General features: G+C 53.2%; 10 protein-coding genes across 10 annotated transcripts; 7 read left to right on the top strand and 3 right to left on the bottom strand.

The window, feature by feature from the left end:
* Positions 1-577: 577 nt before the first annotated feature.
* Positions 578-1,370, top strand: J4E79_000819 (uncharacterized protein; the record flags this gene model as incomplete). The annotated part of the gene is made up of 3 exons (XM_049349734.1): positions 578-921; positions 978-1,176; positions 1,230-1,370. The coding sequence occupies 3 exons, from the start codon at positions 578-580 to the stop codon at positions 1,368-1,370; spliced, it is 684 nt and encodes a 227-aa protein (XP_049216521.1).
* Positions 1,371-1,984: 614 nt separating this feature from the next.
* Positions 1,985-3,267, top strand: J4E79_000818 (uncharacterized protein; the record flags this gene model as incomplete). The annotated part of the gene is made up of 4 exons (XM_049349733.1): positions 1,985-2,055; positions 2,102-2,262; positions 2,360-2,691; positions 2,749-3,267. The coding sequence occupies 4 exons, from the start codon at positions 1,985-1,987 to the stop codon at positions 3,265-3,267; spliced, it is 1,083 nt and encodes a 360-aa protein (XP_049216520.1).
* Positions 3,268-3,653: 386 nt separating this feature from the next.
* On the top strand, positions 3,654-5,336 carry J4E79_000817 (uncharacterized protein; the record flags this gene model as incomplete). The annotated part of the gene is made up of 1 exon (XM_049349732.1): positions 3,654-5,336. One exon carries the CDS (start codon positions 3,654-3,656, stop codon positions 5,334-5,336), a length of 1,683 nt encoding a protein of 560 aa, XP_049216519.1.
* Positions 5,337-9,616: 4,280 nt separating this feature from the next.
* On the bottom strand, positions 9,617-10,636 carry J4E79_000816 (uncharacterized protein; the record flags this gene model as incomplete). The annotated part of the gene is made up of 1 exon (XM_049349731.1): positions 9,617-10,636. The coding sequence occupies one exon, from the start codon at positions 10,634-10,636 to the stop codon at positions 9,617-9,619; it is 1,020 nt and encodes a 339-aa protein (XP_049216518.1).
* Positions 10,637-11,199: 563 nt separating this feature from the next.
* Positions 11,200-12,576, bottom strand: J4E79_000815 (uncharacterized protein; the record flags this gene model as incomplete). The annotated part of the gene is made up of 1 exon (XM_049349730.1): positions 11,200-12,576. The coding sequence occupies one exon, from the start codon at positions 12,574-12,576 to the stop codon at positions 11,200-11,202; it is 1,377 nt and encodes a 458-aa protein (XP_049216517.1).
* Positions 12,577-14,309: 1,733 nt separating this feature from the next.
* Positions 14,310-16,223, top strand: J4E79_000814 (uncharacterized protein; the record flags this gene model as incomplete). Its single annotated transcript, XM_049349729.1, has 1 exon — positions 14,310-16,223. One exon carries the CDS (start codon positions 14,310-14,312, stop codon positions 16,221-16,223), a length of 1,914 nt encoding a protein of 637 aa, XP_049216516.1.
* Positions 16,224-20,116: 3,893 nt separating this feature from the next.
* J4E79_000813 (uncharacterized protein) lies at positions 20,117-21,098 on the bottom strand (the record flags this gene model as incomplete). Its single annotated transcript, XM_049349728.1, has 2 exons — positions 20,117-20,415; positions 20,468-21,098. The coding sequence occupies 2 exons, from the start codon at positions 21,096-21,098 to the stop codon at positions 20,117-20,119; spliced, it is 930 nt and encodes a 309-aa protein (XP_049216515.1).
* Positions 21,099-21,696: 598 nt separating this feature from the next.
* J4E79_000812 (uncharacterized protein) lies at positions 21,697-22,167 on the top strand (the record flags this gene model as incomplete). The annotated part of the gene is made up of 4 exons (XM_049349727.1): positions 21,697-21,838; positions 21,885-21,916; positions 21,972-22,035; positions 22,085-22,167. The coding sequence occupies 4 exons, from the start codon at positions 21,697-21,699 to the stop codon at positions 22,165-22,167; spliced, it is 321 nt and encodes a 106-aa protein (XP_049216514.1).
* A 329-nt stretch (positions 22,168-22,496) lies between these two features.
* Positions 22,497-23,369, top strand: J4E79_000811 (uncharacterized protein; the record flags this gene model as incomplete). The annotated part of the gene is made up of 1 exon (XM_049349726.1): positions 22,497-23,369. One exon carries the CDS (start codon positions 22,497-22,499, stop codon positions 23,367-23,369), a length of 873 nt encoding a protein of 290 aa, XP_049216513.1.
* A 597-nt stretch (positions 23,370-23,966) lies between these two features.
* J4E79_000810 (uncharacterized protein) lies at positions 23,967-25,782 on the top strand (the record flags this gene model as incomplete). The annotated part of the gene is given in 4 exon segments (XM_049349725.1): positions 23,967-24,343; positions 24,473-24,890; positions 24,940-25,092; positions 25,108-25,782. The coding sequence occupies 4 exon segments, from the start codon at positions 23,967-23,969 to the stop codon at positions 25,780-25,782; spliced, it is 1,623 nt and encodes a 540-aa protein (XP_049216512.1).
* Positions 25,783-26,295: the final 513 nt, after the last annotated feature.

Genomic DNA, 26,295 nt, shown 5'->3' with positions numbered 1-26,295 from the left:
GAGAGATTGGATCAAGCAAACGCCAAATCGGTCGCTGGAACGTCTGCAAACGCTCTGACATGGTTTCGGAGCCTATTCGAATTCTGACAAGTAGGGATATCGCTGAGAAATCACCAACAACAACATCATTGGCTGCTACCTGCTTCCAGTTGCGACGAATGCTCGGCAGGAGGGGCAACAATTGGCATGCGATACCGCCGGAGATGTCGCGTCGATGATTCGCCCGGTGGCCAAACGACGTGGGCAAATTCAATGGCAGAAAAAGCTCTGGTGGAGTTCACGTGAGATAGGTGACGATTGCGCAATATACGCTAGCTGGAAGTGTTGGTCGTTCAATGTTGTGTATGGCCTTACAAGAGGACAAAAAGGCATCATCGACCCCTCAACTTCTTCTCTCCCTCATAATACCGCTCCAACATCCCAAATTACAACTAGGAGATACCTCGATATCTACCACAGTCCCACTCAGACACTAAATCACACAACCAGGTACGTTGGCTGCTTGCGACCTACCCCGCCACCCCGCATGTTTGCGCAAATCGCTGGGACCTGAGCTAACATGGGCGCAAAAGACACAATGAGCGACCGACCAGAGCCTCTCCGTCTGGGCAGCAAGGCCCCCAACTTCAAGGCCGAGACGACCCAGGGCCCCATCGACTTCCACGAGTTCATCGGCGACAACTGGGTCATCCTGTTCTCGCATCCCGAGGACTACACCCCCGTATGCACAACTGAGCTCGGCGCTTTCGCAAAGCTCGAGCCTGAGTTCAGCCGTCGCGGTGCTAAGCTCATCGGTCTCTCTGCCAACACCGTCGACTCGCACGATGGCTGGATCAAGGACATTGACGAGATCTCCGGCAGCAAGCTCAAGTTCCCCATCATTGGCGACAAGGACCGCCAGATCGCGTTGGCATACGACATGTAGGTAGAGATTCGTTGCGACCTACGACTCGCGACATGGCTAACGACATGAACAGGATCGACCACCAGGACGCGACCAACGTCGACAGCAAGGGCATTGCCTTCACCATCCGCTCCGTCTTCATCATCGACCCCAAGAAGACCATCCGCCTCATCCTCTCATACCCCGCCAGCACGGGTCGCAACACAGCTGAGGTCCTCCGCGTCCTCGACAGCCTGCAGACTGGCGACAAGCACAAGATTACCACCCCAATCGTAAGTTTTGACTGTACGAAGTGCATGTGCCACATATACTGATTTCGTACCAGAACTGGATCCCTGGTGACGACGTCATTGTTCACCCAGCCGTCAAGACCGAGGATGCGAAAAGCATGTTCCCCGACATCCGCATTGTCAAGCCCTACCTTCGATTCACCCCCCTGCCTAAGGAGAAGACCACCGCTGCTTAGAGGACCCGATACCGACGACGCGACACCACGAAACGAGATAGCCCTAGGGCTCATACCCGTCTTATAGCGGTGGACGCTGGGCGAGATTGGATAATGAGAAGGCACGGTAGATAGGCCAGTCTACGATTAGATGCGAAAATGAAATGGCATGATCACGACAGAAGTCTATTCATTTGCTCGTCCTTTTCAGGTCGCTTCTGGAGATTGTGATGTCGTAGAGCGGTCTGCGCTGGACTATTAGTCCCTGTGGTAATGATACCGCATGAGCAACAGTCGCACCTTGAAAGCGTGCCGCTGTAGTATGACATGCCGCGAGCTTACCTAGTTGGGTAGGCACGATGGACAAGCATCTGCGATGTCTACGAGAATACTGACTTAGGCTTCCTGTGATTTTAGACATCTAGATAGTTTCACGTATGCGCAGCTTGAAGATCGAGAGACTCGGAACACATGAACGGCAGTATTGATGAGCCCACGTCGCGTTCAATTGGTGCTGCTGATTGCGGCCCCCAACGCGCCGCCACGTCCTTGGGCGTACGCCGCATGCCTGCTGATGAGCAGCCCACCTTCGTTTCTCTGCCTCGCATGTACAGTTTCATCGTATAATCAACAAGATGCCAGAGATTACATTCGTGTTTGGACCGCGCAATAGCTTTTTCTTCGACTGTCGCCAAACATGGAAGTTGTGAGTTGCGCATGCTGGTGAGGAAGGCGCGGCTAACAGGGTGCAGCCACGAGATACCGCAGACGCTTCGCCAGTTGTTCAAGAGCTCCATGAGCAATCCATGGAGAGTCGCAAGCCCTTACTGTCTCGCGCTTGCGCCTCAGGGAGACTCTCCGGAGCCGATTTGGTATATCGGGTGTAAGACGTTAGATGGGGAGGACAAGCTCTGTAAGTAGCATCCCGGCCCAGATTCCGCGACCATGAAACGCATGGCGATGACGGCGCGGGCCAGCCCCATCGCACCTACCAAGCTAATCAGAACCAGTCCACTCACGGACGTACTTTGATCTCAACTATCCCGATCTCGCGCAGTGGCTGAAGTCGTTCCCGAATGCAGCCAGCTTGTGCTTCGTCACCTTCGGTCAGAAGTTCAGCTACTTCGCATGCGCACCCGGACAGGGCTCGATATGGGCTGCTATACCTTCAGGTCTCGAGGATAGAGTGAAGAAGTCGCTGGTCACGCCGACTTGTGTTGGCCTTGGGATGAAAGATGCCTGGTTCGTTCTGTTTGCGGATGGACATCTGGCTTGGAACTTCAACGGCTATTACACTGGATTGAACAAGATTTTGATGGAAAGTGCACCGGGTGCTGTCAGTGTGAGTTCAGGAAACAAGCCTTCATGATGACATGAGTACAGCGCTGATGCAACCCAGTATGTCGCTATCTCGCCCTACAACAAGCAGCACTACTTCATCGCCTTCACAGACCGCCGCGTCAACTACAATTTCCAAGGAGGTCCCTCAGAATGGACGCGACTCATGAATCAAGTCTTCGAGTTATGGGCCGCTGAAAGCAAACGATTACAAACTGCCAACGCGCCACGTTGGCATCAGCCGCAGGTACAACCGTATGTGCATGCGCAACCATCGCCAGCGCAAACATATCTTCACCCGCAGTCGACACACATTGTCAGTGCTTCTCGACTACCAATGGCCATGCCGGTGTCGCCGACCTCAGTGCCGAGTACGCCGGCGCCGATGTACGTCAGCCCTGTACAACAGAACGCCGTACCAGACATCGCGCCCGTGGATAAGACGCCGGAGTATGGTGTTGTCGATGTACCAGTAGAACTTCCTGGACAAGCAATGTTCTCCCCGGCATATACGATGGCGAGTGTACCGGAGAAAGAACCAGCGAAGAAGAGGAGAAGCTTTTTATCCAAGCTGTTCTAGGCCAGCATCATGAACATTGCTGGACTCCGCCTCGCTTCTCACCATCTCCAGTATCTCATAATGCTGTATGATAGCGAGCAAGAGTCGCAGCTTACATGTGCCGGCATCCTCGTCGGTGCGACTACACATGCAGCTCCGTACCTACCTTCCTGATTGGCGCGCACAGCCGAACGTGCAGGTGCACCTCTGCCGATCACCACGGACATGCATATCCACCACAAGAGTGGGAGAGCCATCACGTCACGATGCAGGGTCCTTTCGGTGCTTCTTAAGATACGCCCTATCATTGCTAGCTTTTGGAACACTGCCAGCTGCAATATACAAGTAGAGCTTCTCCCCGCTTTCGTTTTCGCGCGCATTCATCTTGACGGGCAGTCACCAGCATCATGGCAGCTATTGCAAGAGCTTGGAAAGTGGGGGCGCTCACAACGTTCTTTCTGGCAACGATAGCGCATGCTACTGAGCCCACGGTCACAGTGCTGAATGGAACATACGAAGGCGTACATCTCCCTTCGTTCAATCAAGACATCTTCTTGGGCATCCCATATGCGCAAGATACGGGAGGTCAGAATCGCTTTCGCATACCACAATCATTGAAAACGACATGGAATGGCACGCGCCCTGCCAAATCGTACGGAGACAGCTGTCCGGATCCCTCGGCTGCCAACTTCAGCATGAGCGAAGACTGCTTGAGCATCAACATCGTTCGTCCAGCGGGTCTCTCAGACAACGACTACGCAAAGCTGCCCGTTGCGCTATGGATTCATGGAGGAAGCTATCAAGTCGGCACCAGTGCGCTTGCGAACTACAACCTGACATACATTGTTCAAAGAAGCGTGGAAATCGGCCAGCCCATCATTGCAGCTAGCATCAACTACCGCAAAGGCGGATGGGGTATGTTATACTCGCGAGAGATCCAAGGTACCGGCCAGACGAACCTTGCGCTTCGAGACATGCGCAAAGGACTTGCTTGGATCTCAGAGAACATTGAAGCATTTGGCGGCGACAAGGACAGCGTGACTATCTGGGGCGAGTCTGCTGGGAGCTTCGCAGTAGGCCAGCTACTCATGTCGTACGGCGGCCGAACAGACAACTTGTTTCACCGCAGCATCCAAGAGTCTGGGTCTGCGGCGACGGCATGGTACAATGGCACAGACTGGTACCAGCCCATCTACGACAACATCGTTGACAAAGCGAACTGCACAGATGAAGTCGACACGCTCGCCTGTCTACGTACCCTGCCATACGAAGCCATCTTCCCCCTCCTCGCAGCCCCAAGCCAAGGCCCAGGCTGGTACCCCATCGTTGACGGCGACATCATCCCCGCCTACCCCACCGAACTCCTCGCCTCAGGCCGTTTCGCCCACATCCCGCATCTCTACGGCACCAACTCCGACGAAGGCACCGACAACGCGCCCGCCGGCGGCGTCATCAACACCGACGAAGACCTATACGCCTTCCTCGCCAACAGCACAGGTTTCGACTTGCCCGACGCCGTCATCAAGCGCATCATGCAACTCTACCCCAACGACCCCACCATCGGTATCCCGCTCAACACCGGCGTCGAGCTCTTCGCCGAACAAGGACTTCAGTACAAGCGCATAGCCGCCATCATGGGCGACGTCTTCTACCACGCGACCCGCCTGGCCGACGCCCGCGCTTACTCCAAGTACTCACCTACGTACATATACCGCTTCAATACGCTCCCCTGGCAGAACAGTAACACTGCCAGCGAAGGCGGCAACCCGCGCGCTTACAAGGGCGTCGCGCATTTCACGGAGGTGGCTTTTGTCTTTGCTAATCCTAACTTTTATGGCCCGTGGGTGGAGTACAAGAAGCTGGCGGAGCAGATGAGTGCGCAGTGGATTCGCTTTGTGGCGAAGGGTGATCCGAATGGTGAAGCTCTGCCCAGGTGGCCGCAATATGACGAGGGTAAGAGTAGAAGGGGACTGGATCTTGTTCTTCAGGCGGAGGGGAGGGGGTATAATGGGAGTTATGTTGAGGAGGATGTTTGGAGGATTGAGGGGAGAGAGTTTCTCACCAAGTGGGCGAGGAGGAGACATGTTTAGAGTAGGGAGGTAATAGGGAGAGAGAGTGTTGTGAAGATAGAGACTTGTTTAAAATATCTAGTAGTGTATGCACTGCGAGCAGATAGGAAGTTGCAAGAAGTCTAAGTTATTAAGTATGTTTGTTGCAAGTAACAGGTCTATAAGAGAAGTAAGTGAAGTACGAGCTATGTTAAGTTATCAAGGCAGAGAAGTGGCAAGATGTCTAAGCAAAGCAAGTCAAAGCGAGATGCAAGGAAGAAGCCAAACATACAAGGTAAGTAAGAAGTTAAGTTAAGGAAGATGTAAGTGAAGCAAAGAAGAAGTCAGGTTAGAAGTCATCAAAGCAAAGAAGAAGTGAAGTGAGGTCTTTGATAGATTTATTGAAGCTGAGGCGAAACCTTGAAGTGTCCTTGAGAAGAAGTCCAACCCAGTATCCAACCACTCCAACCAAAGTCCAACCACCAGATGAAGCCCATATCCACCAGCCATCAGCAAACTAATGTCCAAAACCTCAAAGCTAACCTAAACCCCAATCCAAACATCGACCACCGACTGCAGGCACTCTCACCTCAAGTCTCTTATACCTTTCGCATGCTGCATTTCTCGAATTGATCCAAACTCCTAAGAGCCGCCATCAAGAAGTGTGCAGAGGAATGATCTGGGCGAGCAAGCTCAAACTGGCGAAGAACTTCAAATCTCCAAGGTAGGCCCAGCTTAGTACCGAAGTACCATAGACTGTCTGTCCTCCAGCACCTTGATGTGAGAATGAAGTCTCCTCCAGATCATGTCCACCAGCCATGGGGCCTTGCCGAAGCAAGCCTTGTAGGCCCAAAGCGAGATCCCAGCGAGATCTGTAAAGTCCGTCTCTTACTGTCTTTGACCATTGTATCCTGCACTTCCCACCAGTATGTTTCCTCCACCAAAGTATCCAATCCATCCAAACAACTTGACTTTCGTGCGACCCGGGGTGTTGTGAACATGCGATGCTGGCCTGAAAAGGGCTTGAGGTGGATGCTGAAGGGCTCGATCGTGGCCTAGAGTGTAGGGCTTTGAGGAGGTTGGCGACGATGTTGAGCGAAGGTTGGAGCAATCCGAAGCGAAGTGAGTGTGGTAGAAGGCGACAGCAAGCTGAAAAAGGTTAGAAGACTGAATAAAGAAGAAGCCAGGAAGATACTTACCATGTTCAATGGCGAAGGAGGATGTTGGAAGAGTGACCATGGCTCATGGTGAAGGAAGGTTGATCATCGATGGATGTGATGTTGGACCAAGCTTGGATGAAGTGTCGATGACCAAGTAAGGTGTGAAGGTTGTTGAGCAGTGATGTTGATTGAAGAAGAGTGAAGCTCAGTAAGGTTGGAAGTAGTCGACATATATGAGTGAAGGTATGATGTCATGTGACAAAGTGGAAGTGATCCAAAGTAGTGATGAAGTGTTGAGCCATGGTCGAAGTGAGTGAAGGAAGGAAGTATGTTGAAGAAATGAGTGACAAGTAGTTGGAATTCTTCGAGTTGGGGTAAAAGATTGCGGGGTTTGTGGTAAAAGAGTGTAGGTCGGAGGGGGGAAATGGGCTTTATATGTGGCTGCCAAGAGCCTGCGCACGGGCAGGCGCTAGGAGCCGGCGCTGTTGCTCCGGCCGGTGTTTTGCCGGCGACAGGAAGGTCGGAAACACCAGGTGAAGGCGGGTATAGAAGGGCTTCGTCGGCGGTGGAGGGCCGCGCGGGCGTTGCCAGGTGAGAGTGAGAAACCACCAAGTCAAAATACGCGAGGTGGAGTGGCCCGTGCGGCCTCATCAGGCAACGAGAACGCGGAATACCAGCAGGTCAAGCAGAGACTGAGAGATGTGATGGGTTTGCTGACATGTATGAAGCCAGTGAGGGTGTGCTTCACGGGCAGTGCGATAGTACACAGGTATCGACTGACTGAGCGAACGTGAAGATACGCGAGAACATCGAAACTCGAGATTGGAAAGTGATTATGCGCTGTTCTTGTAGCAAATCTTGAAGACAGCGTGCTCAGTGCGCAAGAAGTATCAAGGCTAGCCTATTATCGTAGAAGTACGTGGCGAGCTTTCGAGAGCCAAAGCTGTGGCATCCGCTCGGGGAATGCTTCTTAGATGCCTCTCGCTGTGTTATGTGAGACATGAGCGCCTTAGGGCAAGCTCAGCGAAGTTGTTGGAACTGCTTAGAAGGAGTTGAGCTTGCTGACCTCGAAGGGTGGGTTTTTAATGACGACAGCAAGGCCAGACTAACGGCACAAGCCCGAGACGACGAGAAATACACTCTTCAAATGTGCAAGATCAATGCCGCTATACTCATGGCCCAGGCATGTGACTGAGTGCTTCCGTGACGCCGGTACTCACCTGCGGCGGACGAGATCAGTACGCATCCACGATCCGAGCCGAGGATGAGCAGCGACAAAGTTGAGTGCCGTAACCAGTAACTAGAGGCGCAAGCATCAGTATCTTTCGATGATTTAAATCCCAATCCAGCGCTGCATAGCTGCTACTCACTCGCGCTGACCAAGAGCATGTCATCGAAGCGGAATCGTGCAACATACAAACGCGGCGCCTAGTTTCACCTCACATAGGACACAAGCAGCTGTAGTGATGCGGAATTGGTTCGGCAGACGGAGGACGAGCATACGAGACGAGACACCGACCAGACACAATTGGGCCTGCGCGGCAGGGAGAGACCATGTATCACATCTGGGAAGACAAGCAGGCAATGAGGATAAAGTAGGAACACGGATACGAATTGAGACATGTGATATTGATAGCGGTAAAACATCGTGGGAGGAGATGAGCGCCATAGACAGTAAATGTGTTGACAGCGAGCATATAAAACCTTGTGGACTACGCTGTCCTTGTACCAGAACCTGAGCGCCTGACTGGCACCGGCGGTCAACTAGAAGCTGCTAGACAGAGCCGGGTCACTTCAGAGGGCCGCCGTAGAGCTATAGGAGGCTTCGTGATTCGACACTCTCATGTGTCGGTATGCTGTCCCGTGGCCTGAGAGATAAAGTTGCGCCTTCATCGCCGGGTATCGGGATAATGCGAAGCGCGGGCACGGAGAGTGCGGTCGCTACAGAGAGGCGGAGGTGCATCCATACAAGAGCATATTTAAGGGCAGATACCCAGGTAGAGGCGGGTCAAACGGTGTATCGTGTGGAGCAGAGCTTGCTCGTAGGCAGCGGTGCGATTCATTTCGGCGACTCAGCTGAGGCGCTGGCTGTGTTTGCTGAATACGTAGCGTCTGCAACCGTTGAAGTTGCCGCACTTCTGGAGTTTGCGGCATACGTTGCGGTTGAGGGTTTTCAATGTTGCTGTACTTGTGGAGCTTGCTGCGCAAGCTGTCGCTTCCCGAGCTGAAGCGGCATGTTGCTGAGCCATCGGAGCATCGTCAGGTATCGCTATACTCCTAGGAAGAATCAAGCGCATCGATATCCCTCCTTCAACCCGTATGCGTATGAATCCAAAAATCCCTCTCCTTCATCCTCCCCTCATCAATCCCATCCAAAACACCCCTCACCCACCTCGGTGGCCCCCTCATCCCCTCCTCTCTGCCCACATCCGTCCCCGTCAACGGACAAGTAACAAAGCCCCTCTCTTCCGCCAGCTTGCCCACCTCTTTAACGATCTCCAGACCCTCGTTCCCAGTACCGGATGGAGCAGCATCCAGCCGATCACGACGTTCCTGCAATTTGCGCTCTATGAAGGAGGATGCGGAGTCGAGGCCATGGGAGGCGAGGCGCTGGAAGGAGTGTATGAAGCGGTTTATTATGTCGATGAGGATGCGGTAGGCGAGTTCGGTTAGGATTGCTGTGCCGGTTTGTTGGGTGAAGAGGTGGGAGGAGATGAGGGAGCTGGAAAACGAGCGGGTTGTTAGGGAGGTGGACGGCCCTGGGCGGTAGAGCGTGAGGGATGATGAGACTGTCATAGTAATATGTGTTGCTAGTAGCTATAGCTATTGATGCAGTATTGTTGCGAGTTCGCTGGGGGAATGTGTACTAGAGCCCCAGGCACAAGCAGCGGGACCTCTACATATGTACGCTTCATATTCTTGTACGGCGTCCACGGCGTCCTACCTAAAACTTCAACCCATTGCGCTACGCCGATAAGCTGTGAAACTCCCTGCGCGATGTTGTCGCAAGGCTAACTACTCGGAGTTCCCTACCACCGACCGCGAGATGCAGATTACGGCAGCTGCCCACCTTACCGGGGCCCGCGGACGCCGAGCTGCACCGCCGCTCCCTCATCACCGAACCCAACACGCGACTCCCTTTTTCGCGTGCCCCAGGTGCGCTTACGTGAGATGTCTTTCCTCAGCGACGGCATCTCCCATTCCCATGTCTCTCTGTACGGGCAAATCTAACTCGACGAGCCAGGGTGGGTGTTCGAGAACGCCGGGCTCAGTGCCTTCCATCGCCGCGTTCACGCACAGCGTCTGCTGTTTGTTGTCTCGGAACTTTTGAGCGGGGCCTGGTGGCAGGCTTTTGAACCCCTTTCTGCGTGCTGAGTTCTCGCCTATCCAGACTTTGGTTATCGATATAGTGTCGGAATTGGCATCTAGTTCCGCTTGCCTTCTGAAGTCCAGCACGTGGGCTTGGTAGAACCAGCGACGAGGGGTGTGGATGTGGCCGAAGCAATGCAGTCGTGGCTGTGCCCTTGCGATGGCGCGGCGCAGGTGTTCGCAGCCTGCGCATTGGTCGTCAGAGGTCGTGTCTAGGATGTATTTGGGGGGCCCGTGGGTCATGACGATGTCGACGTTGTTGGGGATGCTCGAGGTCTCGGTACCGACGTTCTTCGCCCACGGTGGAGTGCCCGAGGGATTGAAACGGTCTTCGTTTGATGGGTACTGGAATGCTGATGCGCCGTAGAGGGGCGTGTATGGTGAGGCATATACTTTGAATGTCGCGCCACATGCTAGCTTGAAGGCATGTGTGCCTTCTTTCAGGAAGGTGATGCCGTTTCTACTTGCTTCGGAGCCTGCATCTGAGCTCACCATTGCATCGGCTCGTTCTGCATCGGCTTCAGTTCCACCCTGAGAGAGCCAGTATGGTTTGTCGAGAGAGATGTCGTGGTTACCAGCGATGACGAGCTTCAGCTTGGCTTCGACTTTGCCCAACGTCCGGAGGGCCGCAGAGATGCTTTCCGGGGTGCCATCTTCTGTCAGATCGCCACAGTGAAGGAGTACATCGCATGGCGGGAGGCTTCCCGGTAATTCAGCCCCATGCGTATCCGAGAATATGAGGAAGCGGACGGGCGTCGAGAGAGTATGTGCGCCTTCAAATCGAACACGTTTAGCAGGTCGAATAGATCTCATCGTAGAGTGCAGGAGTTTCAAGACGGTGAGATGTGTTAAGGAAGTGTCTAGAGGTGTTAGAGTTGAGCGTATGTGCAAACTCTTGCATTCTCTCATCCATTTAGATATAAGCGGCAGTGTGTAATAGAAATTTTATAAATTTGCATGTTTGCTGCGAACCAAGGTTAAGAAGTAAGCTAGCCAACGCTCAAGAATAACACTAAGGCGCCTCGTACAAGAGCAAAAATGAACAGGTCTGCAGACTACATCAAGACAAAAACGTGTAAAGTAGGTAAGCCAACGTCATTGTAGGCTCCCGAGGTCTACAGTGTCCAGGTTTTCCCTAGGTCGATGTGGAGGCACGAAACTATGCTTAGTCTTCATAGATTTAACAAGGCTATCATCAAGACTAGCAAAATGGTCGATCAGTGCGGACAATGGCGTTTGATTATTGTCATCTACTAATACAAGTATCGAAGGTATCGTAAAGCGGCGTATAAGAAAAACATCGCCATTGACCGTCCAAGGGAGCAACCGCTCCATTATCAATTAACCCAAATGATCCACCACCACCGCTTGCAAACCTACAAGCTAGCCACAAGCGCAGGCAGAACACTCCTGCTAGTGTAAGCCCAGCTGCTGGAGCTGTCATGCGCCCTCCACGCAGCACCAGTCCAGAAAGTGTTGCGCTTGCTCTGCAGAGCATACAAGTCCTTGTAGAAGCCGTTCTTGGTAGCCTCGCCACCGACCATCATGTTGTAGGGGCTGTGGTTGCTGAAAGCGACAATCTCGGGCTCGGGGCCGGTCATGTTGTTCATAGCGTGGAAGCGCTTGAGGTCCGCAAGGATGGCAGCCTGGGCCTCCTCGTCGCTGAGGTGCTGGCCGACCTTGGTGCCGTAGAAGACCTGGTTGAGTGTAGGGTTGACGGTGGGGAAGACGTTGTAGATGGCGGGCATGGGTGGCAGCGCGTATGGCTTGTCAAGTGCGAGGTTGTTGAGGGTGACGTTGGTAGGGGCGGCGTGCCTGATGATGGCGGTGTAGTAGCCGACAGATGTGAACTGGCTGAAGATCTTCATCTCATCACCGCTGGGGTCGAACGGAGTGAGGTTCTCGGGCGTAGGGGGGATGGCCATGAGGATCTTCTTGGCTTGGATAAGACGCTGGCCCTTGGGAGTATCGACGAGGACCTTGACTCCGCCGTCGACCTTGCTCACGCGCGCGGTCTTTCGGACCCTGGAGGACAGGAGTACAGAGTTGGAGGCAAGCAGCTCGGCAGTGAGTGCCTCGAAGAGCATGCTGTTGTTCATCACCGAGCTGGTCTTGAAGCTCTGCATGGTCTTCAGGAGACCGAGAGACATGGTGCGGATCTGCTGGATGGCAGGTAGCTCGAGGATGTCACCAAAGGCGGAGGTGAGACCGAAGATGGTTTGCACTGCATCGGCGATGTCGTACTTCTGAACGAACTGGCCGAACGGCATGTAGAGGTCCTCGGGAACGGGGTCGGGGAGGTAGAAGCCACCCTCAAGTTCAGGCCACTGTGCGATAACGGCGCCGTACTTCGCGAGAGCGACAGCCAAAGCTGTTTGGTTGGCTGGAGGGAGGCCCTGCATCACCTGACCAGTCCTGAAGTCAACCTGCTGGGTTGGGCCGGTAGGGAACGGGCTTGCTGGGCCCAGAGTGAGGTTGAAGCGTGCGAACCACTGGTGCACCAGAGGTTCGTCATGGTACAGCTTGACTCCCATGTCGATGGGGAATCCAGTCTCGAGGTCCATGTAGGTTTCGGTGTGACCTCCAAGGCGGTGCGAGCTCTCGACAACCACGACCCTCTTGCCCATGTCCTTGAGCTGGATGGCAGAGTAAGCACCCATACCTCCACCTCCTATGATGACAACATCAGTGTCAATAACCTGCTCCGGGTTGTAGTACCTGGCCTCCATCTTGGACGACCTGGGCGCTGCCATAGCGAAAGGAAGGGCGACCACCGCCGCGGCGGTGATTGAAATGAAGGAACGCATGATTGAATTAGTCTTGCAAGAGAATATGAAAGCTGAAAGAGCGACTGAGGTTGGTGATCGTCTGGCATACCAGACCTATTGTATTTATATTGCCACAAGCATGGTCGACCTATGTGCGGTGGCTCTTCCAGTTCGGTCCTACTGTGTGGATCGAGGTGTAATCAAAGTAGGACCGCGCATTCGGAAGAATCGACGACAAGCATCGCTACTAGCTTTGGATGGGGCGTCAAGAGTCCGTCTGCAAGGGGAACAGTCCAGGGTGTGTGCTGTAGTGCTGATGGGCGCTGTAGAGCTACTGCAATTCGAAGCACAACAAAGGAGTACTAGAATCTCGTATAGCCTACTAGTCGTCGGCTTGTCCCATAATCTCGTGAATTCAACGTTGGAGAATAACGAGGCGTTCATCGGCTATATGGCGTTACCCGGAAGCCTGTATGAGGTTCATGGTTTGTAGTGATATTCCTTAGTATCGATGCGCCAGCTTGGGCATCCTGCCACGCCGTTGATCACCATGTGGTGTTGGCTCAGGACCACTTCCCCGGATCGGAGTCGACACCATGATAAATTTCGCCGCTAGCTCACTGCTGGTGGAGATGCTGTATTGATGTTAAGGCTGACGCTGACCACGCTCAAAGCGCCGCGTTCGGGGCGTTCGTCCGCGCTTAGGACGTGTTCATGGGCCGTTGAGGCTCTCGGCACTACCTGGGTTCCTCTTGAAATCCTTGGAGCATCGACGATTGGTGGGGGAACAGAGAGGTACACTTCAGTCTTCGTGCAGCCATGCGGCAGTCGGCACCTCTTTTGCTTTCACTATGTTTGTAAGAGAGTTCGTTCTCGATGTTTTGTACGCGATTGACGTTCTGCGAAGGCTCTTGTCCCGTGATTCATGAAGCCTCCGCAGAGATCCGATATAGAGCATTGATGAATTTCGTGGTTAGCTCCCACCAATGATGATTTGCTGCTGGACATAGCTTGTTCTGATACGTAAGCGCAAAGCTTGATGTATGCCGACTGATGGTCTCCTGAAAGCAGGATGCCCAAACCTCATTTTGGGGCGTACCTAACGCGTGGCCAAGCCAAAGGTGGCTGTGAAAGTGGATTCGTGGTGTTGATGGGTCGTTGGAGGCTACGGCAAAAAAGAGGGTTAATAAGGTAGCCTCGCTGACGCCCACCTGGGCAGTTGCCAGCGATGGCACGTGCGTGAACAGATCACAAGTGTAATGCGCCGGTGCATCACAGCGCGAAGATGGAGCCAAGCTACCGAGACGCCGTGTAAGATGACGATCGCTTCACGGTCGCTCTCTGTAGTCATCCGGGTGTGCCTAGATCCTGCTTTCCATGTTCGAGGGTGTAAGACCTAACAAATGCCGGCACTAAGATGTCATTGCAGCGACCGCCTGAAGCAATTTCAACGTGTAGATGAAAACATCAGAAACCAATGGGGAACTAGCAAGATGGCTTTAGATGCGGGATTGGTGGTATGATGCTGCCCAGATGGGTCGCAGATTGTGAACCAGGGATGATGGTAGCGGCAACGTGACGGCGCGTCTTTTTCGAGAACCTTGGAACCCCACCAAAATTTGAGCGCGCCTCTACACTCCCACAACTGCTGGATCCCATAACGCAGATGTTGACGCCAAGACAACCGCAAGCCCGCTTCGACATTTACTGCAACGAAGATGTCGTTATTTGGTGGTAGCGCTCCGCCACCGCCCTCCTCCTACGAATCCACAACCTCATCGTCTTCATCGGCGCGCTCGTCGCCGTCAGTCGAGGAGATCCCGGACCCGCGCAACGTGCAAGAAGCACAGACTCCCGCTATCCCGATTTCTTTAGACGTAAACGATGACCTAGATACCGATAGCGAGTCGGCACGCGACGAGTCTGAAGAAGACGACGACGACGACGAGGTACCGGCGCGCCCGAATCGCTTTGACGGACCGCCCCAAACATGGCAGAGCTACACAGAAGCGGATCGCCAGATAGCCGACTCCCTCGATCAGCTGCAAGAGACAGATCTTACAGTACACTTGTATAACGCGCATGCGCTCAAGCGGCGGTTACGACGACCACCAGCAGACACGGCGAAGTTCAAGAACTGGCAGAGTAGGGACAACTGGCTCAAGACTGGAGAGGACCTTGAATACGTGGATGCGGCAGGATTTACGCAGACGGCGGTTGTGCCTTCCAAAGAGTGGACGGCATGGCCAATCCCTCCAGACGAAGAGCCTCCGAGCGACCATGTGGACGAATGGACTATGGGACGCGCAAGCACGGAGGATGCAGGAGACGACCTGCGAGAGGAACTCCTAGCTGTTTTCTTGCGGCTGGCTAAAGAGAAGTGGAACTCACGCGAATCGCCCTCGTCTGACTCCGACGCTGGAGACCACATATCAGCTTCGCGAAGCAGATCTCGATCACAAAGCGCCGATACTGCGAAACCGAACAACAAGCCCAGGGTACAAGCCACGACGGACGAAGTCGAGGACGGCAATGATACCGAACGCGATCAGACGACTGGGAAGAAACGTGGCAGAAAACCTCGCACAGAGAGACTCGTGGAGCCGACTTTGTTAGCAGACGACGCTAGGGCACAGCGACTTCTCCAGCCTACAATACAGAACATGATGGGGAAGCTAGACGAGCTTGCGCTAGCCATTCGCCGAACGCGCGTCAATCACTTTGGTCGTGGAGAGCCAGGCGATTCTTCCATGAGCGAATACACTTCAGGTGCCGAGTCGAGCAATCCGAGATCAAGGTCTACATCCAGAGCCCGATCGAAGAGTGCGACAAGCCGCAGATCTAGCACTCGACCACCTTCGCGCGCAACGTCTAGAGAGGTTGATCGCACAGTACGACAAAAGACAAAAGCCGCCAGAAAGGTAACAGATGAAAGAGAGCCCGCCAATGACGATGACATTTCAAGCGGAGGATCTGACTGGGAAAAGTCCAACAAGATCCCTCGCGAACGGAAGCGCCGCAGGTCCTCAAGCAGCATGGGCGATAGCGATAGTTCAGGAGAAGAAGGGAAACTAAGAGAAGGGCTCTTGGACTGGAGCGAAGTGCTCGGTCTAGCAGCTGTAAAAGGCTGGAACGAAGGAGCTGTCGCGCGGACAGCCCAGCGTTGCGCAAATCTATTCGGCGAAGGTATATCCTTCATGCCTTTCCACGAAGCCCTCGCAACAAAAGCCGCCCCCGAACCAGTATCATACACACCATCCACCATACCCCCACCGACCATGCTCTCGATCTCACAGCCTCCGCCACCCAAACGACCCTTCTTCCAAATCGGCACACTACGCTGTCCGCATACGGATTGCTGGAGGCACGAGGAAGACGCCCCGTTGGCCTACCGCGTCGTCGAGCATTGCATGCGAGTTCACGGCTACGACCCTAGAACTAATGACTCGGACAATGAAGAGCGGACGGTTGGTGGTGTGCATATTGATGGGTTCTTGCGGCCTATTACAGCGAAGCAGGGCTGGTTGGGGAATGGGAGGGCGAAGGCTGGGAAGGTTAGTAAGAGGGCGAGGACGGGGCAGAGTAGTAGTCGGGGAGTGTCGGAGGCGGCTTTGAGTGCTGGGGAGGAGTAGGAATGCTAGTTGTAGAGACGCGTTCCTTGCAAAGCAACGTTGAAGGATCATCAACTCGAGCCAGCAATAGTACCAATAACACTATTTACACTACTATCATATCGCTAGCATTAAGTCCCTTTCAGTATCGCACATGTACCCAGGTACTTACGTCAACTGGTACCCCACATGATCTCGTGCGGGAGCTATGCTGAAATGAGCTAGCGCGACAGCCAGCCTCGCGATTTGGCGCGTCGGGCCCCTACGAAGCGCGACTTTTCATCATCGCGCAACCCCACGCATCGTACCAACCTACCCTCATTGGTCATTTTCATTCAGCCATACAGCATTATTCTTATTCTCTTCCATTCTTTATGCTTCGTTGAGACGGCCATTTGAATCATGGCATGGCGTGATGGCCCACGTCATGAGCCTTCCGATTATGATCGCATGGCCGCCGGTAGGTGCCTCCTCTCTCCAGTTAGAAGGATGAGCTGACCGTTTCAAGCTATGAGGAGTGGTCTAGACGGCCATGGTGTTTTCCATTGGCAAAGGGATAGTTTCTCTCCTGCTGCCGCTCCTGCGTTTTCTCCACAGTGGTACATGCAACAACCCATACCGCAGCATCCGGGGTATCATCTACCACAGTTTACATCACCACATTCGGAGTATCCCCCACCACGGCACACACAGTTTTCTATATTACAGCACACACAACTCCCACCGCAGCATGCGCACCATGCTATACCACAATACATGCAGCTTCCACCTCTGCATGCACAAAGCCCCATAGCGCAGTACCCCCAGCAACCCACATCGCCGTACCCACGAAGCCCCGTATTGCATCGCGCACCCCACCTTGCCACGCCTTTCGATTACTCGACGTACTCACCTACAAACACATCGCTACCGCCAGTATCAAACAAGGAGAACATAGCGCCCATGACTTCATACGGAACGAACGACGCATCGGCGCAGATATCGCGAAAGAGGAAACTCGAGGAGGACAAGCTCAGCGCATCCAAAACGCGAGCAAGACAACAATCCCCATCAAGGAGCCTTGGACCGCAGCGTGTGACCCACAATCATCCCCAACCCCACAGCGCTTCGTGGACGGGAACCCAACACGACCCAGTCGAGACAACTTGTAGCCCAGAACAGCTACCAAGAGGAAGGTCATCGAAAATTCGCGATCGTCCGCCAACACCCCATGCGCGTGTGGTTCCTCGTACGCCTTCGTCTCCAGAGTCGCCTTTTCATCAGTTGTATACTTCTAGATCCGGCTTTCCCTATATGACACCATCACCATCAGAGCGCTCTCATGGATCTGCGCATTACAATACATCACCATCGGTACCACCGCAAAGTGAAAGGCAGTCGCAGCATGCAAAGAACTCTTCTACATCGAAACCTCTGCGATCGATCCTTAAACCGTCAAATCTCCCACCACCCAACCCTATGCTGAACACTTCTGCGGCCCAATCCAAAATCGAATTGACCGAAGAACAAAGGGAGGTGGTGCAATCGATCGTAGATGGCCACAACGTGTTCTTCACTGGGTCTGCAGGTTGTGGAAAATCCACAATCCTCAAGGCTATCGTCCCATTACTTAGAGCACAGGGAAAGAAAGTACAGATTATTGCGCCGACCAACCTCGCTGCCTACAGTATCGGTGGCCAGACACTTTTCAACTTTGCGGGATGGAAGGTCTGCGATCCCAAACAAATGGGAATGAAGTTGGACGACTTGAAACTTGCTGCTCACGGAAAGAAACAGTGGAAGAAATTCGACGATATCGACGTGCTTATCATGGACGAAATAAGCATGGTCGATAACTTTGCATTCGAGCGATTGAGTGAGGTCATGAAGGTCAGCAGGGCTGGAAAAGAAATGGCCGATCGACCGTTCGGTGGTGTCCAGGTCGTGGTTACCGGAGACGTGAGTCACAACATTGAAATCCGTCACATCCACGCTGATAATCGTAGTTCTGTCAACTTGCACCCGTTGACCCTTTCGCGCACTGTCTGGGATGTGGGTTTCCGCTTAAATCTGAGCATGCTAAGGACCGACTGAAACATAGACGTGTTTGTGATAACAAGCAATGCCACTATGTCTCCTGGCGAAGGGCGGACAAGTGGGCTTTCTGCAGCGGAGCATGGCAGGTATGTTATACTGCTCTTGTGCTCCCTACACCTACTGTGGAAACACACTAACGCAGACAGAACTGCAACTTTAAACATATCAATCTTGAGAAGATTCACAGACAAGACGACATAAGGTTCAAAGTTATCCTTCAGAAAATTCGCAGAGGTACTATCGCCCGCTTTCAGAAAGCTGCGTTGCATTGCATTTTGTTGCTCTAGGAAGCAGCCTGCTAACGTGGATCAGATGGAATAATCGTCCCTCACCACGCGAAGATCTTACTCAATCATCCTTCTGAGACTGAAGGCGCCATCCAAATATACGCGAAGAAGAAAGATGCCGAGGACACCAATAAGAAAAAAATCAAAGATCTCCCTGGAGAATTGCACGTTTACAACTGCTTGGATAACTTCGCCTGGAACGATGATGAGGACCCAACGTTGGAGGAGTATACCCATGTGGATGACAATGACAATTTGAAGTGTCTAGTATGTTGCCTCCACTGTCTTTCGGAATACCACTAATTGCTCGACAGAAGAAGGACCGCTTCGAAGCCATCGTGCATCTCAAGGAAGACATGCGCGTGATATTAGTATCTAATATAGCCCCTAGCGCTGGTCTTGTCAATGGTGCACAAGGTACCGTCATTGGCTTTGAGTCCTTCGAGGCCAGCAAGCTGCCACGCGTAGCAGAGAACGGCGAGGATGGTCTTAGAGGTGACCATGCTCATTATGCTCAGTGGCAGATTAGAAGTTTTGCCCTTGCGAATGGCAAACCATCATGGCCGATTGTTGAATTTGACAATGGTATAACGACGACTATCTACGCAGAGTGTCCTGTCACCGAAATTGGAGACACCAGCGAAGGCAGATCTTTCAGCAAAATCAACTTGCTATCAAGAACGCAGATCCCACTCATGGCGGGCTATGCCATCACTGTGCACAAGTCTCAGGGCATGACCCTGGATCGTGTCATTGTCGATCTCGCGGAAGCTTTTGAGACGAGTCAGTTCTACGTCGCTCGTAAGTCAACACCACAATCCCATTAATGACAACTGATGCTGACAGCTCGACAGTGAGTAGAGCACGCTCACTCAAAGGCCTCAAGGTTGTAGCACTTAAGAGGAATCTCGGTGGGCCTGATCCGCTGGTCAAGCAGTTCTTCGAAACGCACTTCCCCAAGAAGCAGCTGGGTTCGGCATCGCAAATGCCACCGTCTTCGCAGACCGAGCACTCTTTAGTGGGGCTACAGTCATCGCAATTGCCTCAACCATCGCAAGCGTCGCAGACACCGCAAACGCCACAAACCCCTCAGCCATCGACGAGGTTACAGGCATTGCAAACTCCTTCGGCACTGCAGACCCCTCCGCAGTCGCAAATTCCTCCGTCGTCGCAACTGCCTCCTTCCTCCCAATTATCGCAGGCATCGCAGGAGTGGCTGTAGTCTTTGGCAGCGCCATTGCCTTCACGTTACTTTGTTTTTTGTTGTGTATTCGAAACCGTTTCCCTTCTCGTACAAGTCGTCCGCCTGTCGCGCATTTTCTTATTTGGATATGGTAGTCTTCTTGGCTGAACCATATATGTGTTTGCATATACCCCCCCTTTATTGGTAATCGTTGGATACGACATTTGTACTTTAGATATGCATTCTAATTCTTCATCATCGTCATAGAGGCGGAAAAGCATCATATATTCGTCAATACAAATTACATGCACGAAAGTGAAATGGGTATCAACTTTGGAAGGAAATGATGTCTCATAGCCATGACCAACCTACTCAGTCTTCCGGATGAGACCTTCACCAGGCTTTACGCGCTGAGCCCACTCGGTCCAACTGCCATCGTATAACCGTCTCTGTTGTGTGGGGTAGTCAGCTTCCGACAATGCAGCGTCAATGATCGCTGCAGTTACACCCGTGCCGCAGCTATTTATGATTGGCTTGGAAGGATCTACGCCCTTCGACTTGAAGATGGCTTGGAGTTCGGAGGCAGGAAGGAGGGTCTTGTCGTTCGGGTCCAGGAGATCTGTGATTGGTACGGAGGTGGAGTAGGGAATGTGTCCAGATGAGAGTCCTGATGAGATCGATTAGCCAAATTGGGACGTGTCGCATGCGACAGAACATACCTTCTCTGGGCTCTGGGTCAACGCCCTTCCATCTTCCAAGACTACGGGCATCCAGTATCTGCACTTCGTCTGCGCCTTCCTTGCCCAATTCCTTCGCAATGTCCTTCACTTCTTCAAAAGCGACGACTTTCTCCTCTTCCAACTTTGGCACCGCATACTCCGTCGGCTCGACGTCCTTTGGCTCTCCACTCTCCGTTGGAAAGCCCTCCTCAACCCACTTGCGGAAGTTGTTCAGCACATGCACCTTCGGATGACCAAAGACCTGCAACGTCCAGCCCACTCTCGGCGCAGAGAAGATGCCCAATTCCTTTGTATCGTAGACAACGACGCTATCTTCCCGTCGTATACCAAGATGTCTCATTGCGATTGCGAAGTCTTCGGGAGTGGGTAACATGTGCGGGTACGGCGAATGGATGTCTTTGACGGCATCGAGATCAAAGAAGCGTGCGCGGGGGATGCGCTGTGCAAGGAAGGTGTCGTAGCCATTGCGACCGTCGTTGGGCAAGAACCAAGAAGCGCAAAGTGGGACAATGCGGGGTTCTGTAGAAAGTTTGCTGGCATTGTGCTTCAATGCCGAGTTGAGCTCGGATGGCGTGACGAGATAAGAGGAGAGGGCCGGTTGAGAAGACATTGTTCGTCTGCTGCTTACAGCTGTGTGGAAGCGGATGGAGGTGATAGAAGACAGCGGACGTAAAGAGCAGCTGAAGCGTGAGACGAACATGTTGAAATTTGATGATAGCTACCGTGAATTGAGAAGGTGTCTCTGGTCGGCGAGGAAGGGAAGAAGGAAACAAGATTTGTGGAGCTAGACGGCGAGGTGAAGCTTCCCTAATCTACAATCCTCGTGCAGCGTAGAGGGTCCGCATCGAGCTTCAGCGTTAGTGCGGGGAACTGCAACAAACCTGAAGAGGGTCTGATCTCCTTGCCCCCTGTATTGACTTATGACAGCAATCGGTGGCGTAGCCTCTATCAGATGGCCATGATAGATGCACCATAGCACGGCGTGTTTGTATAACAGAAATTGCGTGATTGTGTGTTTGTGATGCGTGATAGTCGCTCTGCAGCGTGGAGCTCCAGCTTGAGCTCAGACCCCTGCGGAATTAACGCGCAATCGCCGCCCCTCACCGCCGTAAACTGCCGCCTCGGCATGTTTTGGTGCTGTTGATCTTGTTTTCCATCCAATCTACGCGCCGACCTCGAATTCTACCTTCCAAGCGACGAAAGACACGATGAAGGTCACTATACGCGAGTGGAACGCCGTCGCTGCGTGGCGCTGGGATATGCCAGACGACGATGTCTGTGGTATCTGTCGTAACCCTTACGACAGCACTTGCTCCAAGTGCAAGTTCCCTGGCGATGAGTGTCCGCTATGTATGTCTGGCCATGATGATGCTGGGTCTAGACTAACGTGAGATAGTACTGGGAGAGTGCAACCACTCTTTTCACATGGTACGCCTCCATACCCATGAAGTCACCCTGGGTGATAAAGACTAACACGTCTCAGCACTGCATCTTCTCCTGGTTGAAGCAAGAGAGCTCTTTAGAAAAGTGTCCCATGTGCCGACAACGTATGTACGCAAGTGGCCTACCAGATCTTCAGCTAACTTGTACATCCAGCTTTCAAGTCGAAGAGTCAAGACGCGCCGACAGCCACCGAAACCCCGGCACCGACCCAAGAACCCGATACAAGCCCGCTGTAGCTTTCGGATCACGCGATCGATTACGGAAACTCGTTGTGAAGCTTGTCGTCACCTCGATCTGCAGGCATATGATGGAAGCTGGGAAAGCGGCACTTCAATACCTTGGTTTGCACACGGATGTTACTCTCGGCGTTTGGATTTGGATGATACCCTAAGGACTGCATTACATACTTTAGCCTTTGAGCTAGGGGCCTTTCACCGCATTCCGTACTTGACTTGCTGCCTTGGGGTTGATGAGGTAGTGTGCATGGACCACGCCCTTATCGATCATGCACCTTACTAGAGCTCCCGAACTCCGTTAACTCCAGTCTTCCATCAACTCCCACAACATGTCTAGCTACCCTAACACTGCAGAGTACCGTTCAGATCGTCGCGCATCGATTTCCCCACGATCAAAGTCAATAGAGCGCGCCGAAGACCCTCCCGACGACGAGCTCCACGAGCAACAGCAGCCTGGCGATGCGCCAGAAGACGAGGATGAGGACGACATACCCTACCCCGAGCCTAGTGACGAGCAACCGCTGCTACCACCGCCGAATTTCCGACCCTTCTTCACCCTAATCGAAGACACGACGTCGGGCGAGCACTACCACCCGTATACACACTATGTCTTTGCCGACGACGACCCGACCATCATAACTGCTGCATCGATGCGAGGCCTGGGGCTGGATGATACAAGGTACCTCCCGCATGATGCGCCGGGTGGAGGGGAGAGACGACGCAACCAAGGGAGCGAAGAAGGAGACGAGCAAGACTCACCAGTCGAGTCACCGCTGCCCCCGCCCATACCGGGTGTCAAGGAGCATTACCTCATAATCGATGTCGGCACAGACGGGCGTACAGTCGAAGATGCGCAGTCGCTTTCGTCAGAGTGGCAAATCACCGACACGGACGTACGGATAGCTCCCTCGTTCGATGAGGACTCGCCGGATCAAGGATACATGCTGCGCATACAAGGCATCGACATACCGAGGAAGAGCAAGGGCAAAGGCAAGGGTGAAGTTGGGCAGGACAGGCTGACCGAGGCGAGGGAACAGCAAGGCGACATCTTCGACGCGTTGGATGGGCTAGTGCAGGATGTTCAAAGAGGACTGGAGACTGCCAGCAAGATCTCAGGTGCGAGGTCAAGAGAGGAAGACCAGGGCACCTTGACTGATGTTCACGAGGGCGACGTAGAGAAGACGGTGGGTGATGAAGCATGATGCTGGTATGCTCTGCCGTTTCGCAAGTGGCTCCAGGTCACCTGGCACACTCCCCGTTGAGTGCGCATATGTATCGAGCACGCGCTTCTTTGCTACTACCACTGTGTTGACTCAGAGACGGCTGATAGTTGGTGGCGTGCTTGGCTGCTCAGCTCGAGCGTCCATGCCGTAACATCTAACAGTCATACACGCCTCTGTAGAAGCCAGTCAGTCATTTCACGAGCCACATCCTCATGCTGGCTTTGACTCCACGGTGCGACGCCGTCTTTCCTTACCTACTGTATACTTATACCCATCACAGACTGCGAGCTGCATAGTGTGAGCTACTTTAGCATTCAAGCACCACGTATTATTTCTGCTTCATGCCGCGATGTAATAGACAAAGGCTATCTGCTTCAGCACGGTTTTTCTCACTTTGCTCACCGCTCTGGTATTACCGGTCGCTCCTTCCTCCCTCCTTCTCTCACTACAAGCGAAGCGGGACGGTATGGGCACGGGCACCCACTATATGATTCAAACCTCTCTGCGTCAAGCTTCCTCATCACTCCCTACCTCTACTTCCTATCATTTCCCTAGCTTTACAGTCAAGTATCAATCATGGCTATCTTACGCACCCTCCTCGTCGCTGCCTCAGTGCTCTGCCTCACCACAGGCTACGAGCTCAAGGCGGAATACAACGCGAGTAACTTTTTCGACGATGGCTCCTTCCGTTTCTACAACGGCTGGGACCAGTTCACCCAAGGCATGGCTCTCTACGTCTCCAAGGAAGAAGCAACTTCACTTGGACTTGCACGCACCGACGACGGTAAGGTACATCTCGGAGTTGATACAACCCAAGTACTCCCTCCGCAAGAGCCCGGTGAAGGCTATGGCCGCAAGAGCGTCCGACTGGAAGGAGTGCAGACGTTCGACAACGGACTCTTCATTGCCGACTTTGAGCACCTACCTAGTGGGTGTGGCATGTGGCCTGCGTTGTGAGTCTTACTTCCCACCATCCCTCACCTTCTCGGACTTTCGAGTCAGTACCGACTCCAGCACTCTCTCTTGCGCTCATCATCGTCTGTGCGGCGTGTCAGACATGTACACATGCTAATCATCTGCAGCTGGCTTCTCCACGACACAGGTCATCAAGAGGACTGGTACTCCGAGTTCGACATCATCGAGGGTGTCTCCATGAACTCGCGGAACTCGCTCAGCCTCCATACCGGTCACACCCCATGCAAGATGCGAGACAATGGCGGATCAGGCGAGACGCGCCCAGACCTCGAATGCATGGAACATCGCGACTGCGGCGTCAATGGTCCCGAGGGCTCCTTCGGCCAACCCTTCAACGATAACCGAGGCGGTGTCTGGGCATCCCAAGTCGAGGACGATGGCATCAAGGCATGGTTCTTTCCTCGGGGTCACGAGCCATCGGGTTGGGATAGCGCCAATCCTGACCCCAACACATGGGGCACGCCTGTGATGAACTTCGTTGGGGATGGCTGCGATATTCGCAATACGTTCAAGAAGATGAAGATCGTAAGTGCACTCAATTTCGTGGATGTGAGTGCCTACTAACATGGAACAGATCATCAACATTACCTTTTGCGGCTCCATGGCTGGAGGCAATGCATGGTCTGGCTACACACACTGCGCAGCGGAGACTCACGACGAATCTTGCGCTCACTTCGTTGCAACCAACCCCGACAAGTTCAACGAAGTGTACTATCTCATCAACTCGGTAAGAGTTTATCAGAACGATGCCGGTGCTGGCTACCAGGATAACAGCCTCTTACCTTCTCTGCTCCGAACGTCCATGACTTCATCCAAAGATGAGCGCCTCTCAGCGATGACTGCAGAGCAATCTCCCCTTCCAGCTGTCACGACTACCATCATCACCACTACGAAGATCATAACTTTGCCAGCGACGTTGACTCACGGATCTGGCTACGTCCCGTACAGTTCTTCGGTATCCGCCACAGCTCCAACAACTTTCGAGGTTCTCTACGGCGCAGCGCCCACGGTATTTACCGTAACAACGGTCATTACGTCAACGAAGGTTATGACACTGCCTGCCACTTTAACTGGCGGTAATAACATGACTCCCTATGACCCTTCAGCATCCTCCACGACTCTCATCACCTTCCACAACAAACGTCTCTTGTTGACGGCTTCCGAGGCGGCTCCAGCATTGGAAGCATCATCGGCGACATTCACCAAGCCCGTGGGCACACACACTGGCGGCAAATACTACAGCGGTTATGATCCGTCAGCGACTCCTACATCTGCCAAGCCTACAGGTACAAGGATCGGAGGCATTACCAACTACACCACCGTACAGACTCCTCGGGCGTCATCTAAGAAGCCTATAGGAACAACGATGGATGGTGTTACTAACTACACCACCGTCACTGCTTCGGTTGTGGCTTGAGTTGTGTCCATCAGCACAAATCGAGCACGCGGCTGATCTCTTAGCTCGTTGGTTGAACAAGAGTGGTTCGATCTCAATCATGCATATTATGGCGTTATGGAAGAACATCTGAGGCGGGAGAGAATGTACGGATAGATGAGCGAAGGCGGGAGATCAGAGGTTCAGCAATTTCATTTCAAAATACAATGCCAGATAGGCGCGGATATATACGTGCGAAAATATATCATCTTTCCTCACCTCTTCTCTCGCATTCCCCTCCATCCCCCTCCACCTCCTTCGACGGATTCCCACCGTCATCCTACCAAGGAATGGTCACCCCGAAACGATCTACCAACCTCCCACTCTCCCACCCTTCTTCATCCATCTGTTCCAAAACCCTCATGCAGTCCTTCACACTCTCCTCCACCCCAATCGCCCCTTCTTCTTTCCACTCCACTAACCCCGTTTCTACTCTTCCAGGATGCAGCATCAAAAATTGCACATCGGGTACATCGATGGTAAGACTCTTTACTA

Source organism: Alternaria viburni (assembly GCF_023758015.1).
Source record: "Alternaria viburni strain BMP 2772 chromosome Unknown scaffold_1, whole genome shotgun sequence".
Taxonomy (NCBI): Eukaryota; Fungi; Ascomycota; class Dothideomycetes; order Pleosporales; family Pleosporaceae; genus Alternaria; species Alternaria viburni.
This window is presented reverse-complemented; position numbering and strand designations above follow the sequence as displayed.